Source organism: Arachis duranensis, chromosome 7, assembly GCF_000817695.3.
Source record: "Arachis duranensis cultivar V14167 chromosome 7, aradu.V14167.gnm2.J7QH, whole genome shotgun sequence".
Lineage (NCBI taxonomy): Eukaryota > Viridiplantae > Streptophyta > Magnoliopsida > Fabales > Fabaceae > Arachis > Arachis duranensis.
The window spans coordinates 10960680-10965083 of record NC_029778.3 but is presented as its reverse complement, the minus strand read 5'-3'; the positions used below and the strand labels follow the sequence as shown (position 1 = coordinate 10965083).

At 25.5% G+C, this 4404-nt stretch overlaps 1 protein-coding gene across 1 annotated transcript; it reads right to left on the bottom strand.

Annotated features, from left to right (window-relative positions):
- Positions 1-2564: 2564 nt before the first annotated feature.
- LOC107457643 (uncharacterized) lies at positions 2565-3260 on the bottom strand. Its single transcript, XM_016075814.1, has one exon. It carries the CDS (start codon positions 3258-3260, stop codon positions 2565-2567), a length of 696 nt encoding a protein of 231 aa, XP_015931300.1.
- Positions 3261-4404: the final 1144 nt, after the last annotated feature.

Here is a 4404-nt window from a genome sequence, read left to right as displayed (position 1 = left end):
ACTCTTTCTATGCTTTTATTTAATTTTCGGACTATTAGTTCATTAATTATCTCCATCACAATTTTTTTATTGTTGTGGTGATTAATGAGAAAAGTAAATATAACAAGCTAATTGATGAAATTATACAAACTGAACCAATAATTTAAGTATTAATAAGACAACCATTATGTAAACTTCCCTCATCAGTCCCCTCTCCACTTGCACTACGTATTGTTTGTGTAACAAGTATGGATCCAAATTAAATAATAATGTTTAGTAGTATGAATTATTATTAATAGATTTGGATTCTCTAACTTTTAAATTTTATTTTAGAAGATAAAATATGATCTATTATCATTTATTTTATAAGTAAAATAAAGAGAAAACATGAGAGAAAAAGTGTGAAATCTCATTTTATCCTCTAAAGTAAAAATTTAAAATTTAGAAGATCTAAATTCATTATTAGTAATCTGTAAAGTTGTGTGAACAGTGAATAGTGACACAAAGTAGTTATATTTTTTAATCTTAATTAATAATTTCCTTTAAATAAGTGTGTTCATATTTCATATTACAAACCAACATTCTCTTACTTTTATTTTATTTTTATATGTCTTTTTATTCTGGTAAAGTAGTCTATTTACCATTCATTATTTATTTTAGAAATCTTTTTTTTTTCTATTATTTTAAACCATATCCGAAGACCAACATTAGTACGCAGTTATACCCAAAAAATTTTAATATGGGGATAAAAATATGTTAAAATAATTTTTGTTAAACATTGATATATTTATATTTTAAAATTAAAATCATATATATAAGTACCAAAAAGAAACTAGACTTATATATTTAAAGAATATTAATTAATAGATAGATAATATTCTTTTTTTTCTTAACCAATTTCTGAAAAAAAAACTAATAATTTTCACTTATGCTTAGAAAATTAAGTTTCAGTTTAGTAATTAATTACTTGGTTAGTTTAAAAATATATTATTAATATTTATTAATGTTGAATTTGTTTATTTATTTATTTATTTTTAGTTTTGATACTTATAATAAAATAAATATTGTTTCTTATTAAATTTAATAATATAATTTTTTTAACGCAAATTTTATTGGAGACAAAGATAATAAAATAATAAAAGCAAAATATATTGATCTATATGTATTTATTAATTTATTTCCAAAGTTCTAGTGGGGCAAGTGCCCCCTCTTTCTCACCTAAGTCCGTCACTGATCTGTTGGTACAGTCTTTGTTCGGATTGATATGGTATTTGTTCATTTAAAATTGTATTTGATGAGTCTTTCTAATTTTAGCATAATATCGTAATTGGATGAATTTTGGATTTCTTTTACATGCCATTTTGTTTCATATAAATAAACATATTTGATTTTCTGTTCTTGTAGCTAATGGAGGAACTAGAATATGAAGCTAAACTAAAAGCAGAAGAAGCAGAGTAATAATTGCAATCTTTAGGTAAAGCCCTGACCCACTCGGATTTGGATCCTCTAAAGTTTGAATTTTACTTTAGAGAGTAAAGTGTGATCTCTCATCATTAAAATTTCATAGGTGGGACAAAGAATAAATATAAAAGAGAAACTATTCAAGGATAGAAAATCACACTTTACTCTCTAAAGTAAAATTCAAACTTTAGAGAATTCAAATCCGACCCACTCTATTTCCTTTTACTTTGCTTAGTTCCAACTTGCACCCAAGATGGACGTTATTTCATTGGTTTTTTTTTTTTAACTAATTATTGTAGTTACTAGTTAGGAATCTTAGATGTATATGTGTGTTTGTAGTTTAGCTTTCTGGTTCTTTTTAATGGTATAAAACTGTCCTTTTGGTTATAACATATAAAAACATTATTTTGTAATTTGTAGTGTGAAGTAATTAAGTACCATTAAGATTATGTGACTAGTGATTTCAAAAGCCAAGGATGTTCATGTTTCAACATAATAATAATGCTAATTTTTAAATGATTTAACTAATTTGTGTCTTAAAATTATTTTTTAAAAATATAATAAATTTTTTAAATATTTTTGATGTATTTAGTGTATTAAAAATGTAAAAAAATTAATTTTTACAATAATTTTTATAAAACATTTTCTTTTATAATATGCTTAACCTATATTTTTAGGACATAAGTTAACAAAATCCATTTTCAAATGTGCACTGACTAAGTGACTATGGTGTATGAGGAGAAAGTGGGAGGACTTTTATGAAAAATCTTCTTCGAACATAGTATTAAAATAACAATCATATTAGATATTTATCAAAATCTGTTATCAATATAAAATACATAATGAATCATAAAATATACATTAAAAATGAGTTAAACTACATATATATATATATTTATACACAAATATATTATGACTGATTTTAATAATTAATTTTAGTATACAAATAACATTTTAGTTAAAATAATTGTCAAATATTTACAAAATAACTATATATTGAGGTTGGAGATTTTCCTATCTAAAAAAATTACATTTTATTCACATTTAACGAATACTATGATAATAATGCTACATAAGCATAACATAAACAAGAAAAAAAAAAAAGAAAAGTTCCTTCCAAGAACCTATTCATCTCTCTGTGAGGTTGGAAATATGTTGCAGCGGCACAATGGGCAAGAATAAGGCGATTGACGGTCGGCACAACGCCGAAACCATCGGAATATACAACATTCATGGAACAGATGCGAGCAATTTGTACGAACAATCGCTACACGTGAATCTTCAATACCATGTTCAAACTCTTCCAAACAAATAGCACATTGTTCTTCAACATCATCATCTTGCTCATCAATTTTCGATCTCTCCAACAGATTCACGAACTGAGCTGGTTCAGGAATATTTTGACCGATATCATCATTATAGAAATCAGAATCTTCAATAACAATGCGCGTGGTAACATAAAGGTTCACAAAAATGCTCCGCATATTGGAGTCACACCCTTCATGGCTTAGAATCGTTCTTGCGGTTTCGCCCATGACAGGTAAAATTTGATCCAATATCTCCGGAGATATAGGCACTGAAGAGAAGGTTTCATGTAAGAATGCAGTGTTTTCTCTGAAGTTACATAGGATATCAGAAGGAACCAAGAACGATTCATTGGCCGTACTTGTAGTAGAAGGAAAATTTGTGCTTTGAGTAATTTGGATCAATTCTTTGGTGAATCTGAAGATGATGGAAAAACAATCATCGAAATAGGAGTCTTGTGGTATGCTTGGATCTTCTTTAGAATTGATTTCCCATGAAAAAGAGGTGAACTCCATTGCAAGGTAGTGAAAGTAATTAGTTTAGAATTTTGATTTCTTTTACTCTATGGTTATGTTGCTTTTACAGAGTCTGTGAGTTTCTTTAATAGCAGAAGAAAATCCCTTTTATTAATGAATTTAATCTTTATCTCAACCATAAGTGGTTTTAAATTTGGTTATGACTTGTTAATCGTTACTAAAATTGATGTTTTTCATAGATCTTAAATTGTTAAAAATATTTGAGAAACTGTTAGAGAATCAAATTTTATGTTTGAAATTAAAGTTGGATTGAGTTATTATTGTTTTAACTGTATTAAAAAAAATTACCAGAAAAACCTCACAAAAATCTCACAATAGGAACGTAAGGGTCAGTTTGAAACAAATAAACAATAGTACAGAACCATCATCTAAACATAAACTAACCAAATTACACTACTAATGCATAAACAAGTCATCAAAACTACAATATCATCTATACAAACCGTATTAAAACTTACATTCTGAATTTATTCTTAAATAGATTTAATATCTTTATCCTTAATTTTTAAAGACACTAAAATATCATTTAAAAATAATTTAAAAAATACTAAAAAATAAGAGGTTAATTTGTTAGTTTCTAAAAAAGAAAAACCTTTGCCAATGCATCTTTAGATTTGAAATCAACAAAATGAGTTTAACTTCTATCCAATTTATAACCGCCAACTTTTTAACTAAATAGTTTTAAGAATTAATTAATGGCCCTTCTAGATGTCCAATAGTTTTTTTTGCTGAACATGTAATTAACATTTACATGGTTAATTTGATTGAGAAATAAATAAAAAAAAGATTAAAAAAAAAAGTAGATTACATAAAATAACTAAAATAGATTTGATTGCTGTGAAAGACAATAAAATCCTTGTAAAGTAAACAAGTAACGGTGTCGGTTCTGTCTTACCTATTCGTACATAAAATAATTAAAATATACATGTTTTGTATTTACCAGTCTTATCTCATTTATATCGTATTTATTTGTTTATATTGTGCAGTATAAATGAGATAAGAGAATAATATTTATTTCGATAAATATTTTTTAAATTATTTATTTCGATAATTATTATAATTAATTAATTTATTTAAATAAAAAATCGCGAGAATAAGCACTTAATAATAAGTAATAGCCAAA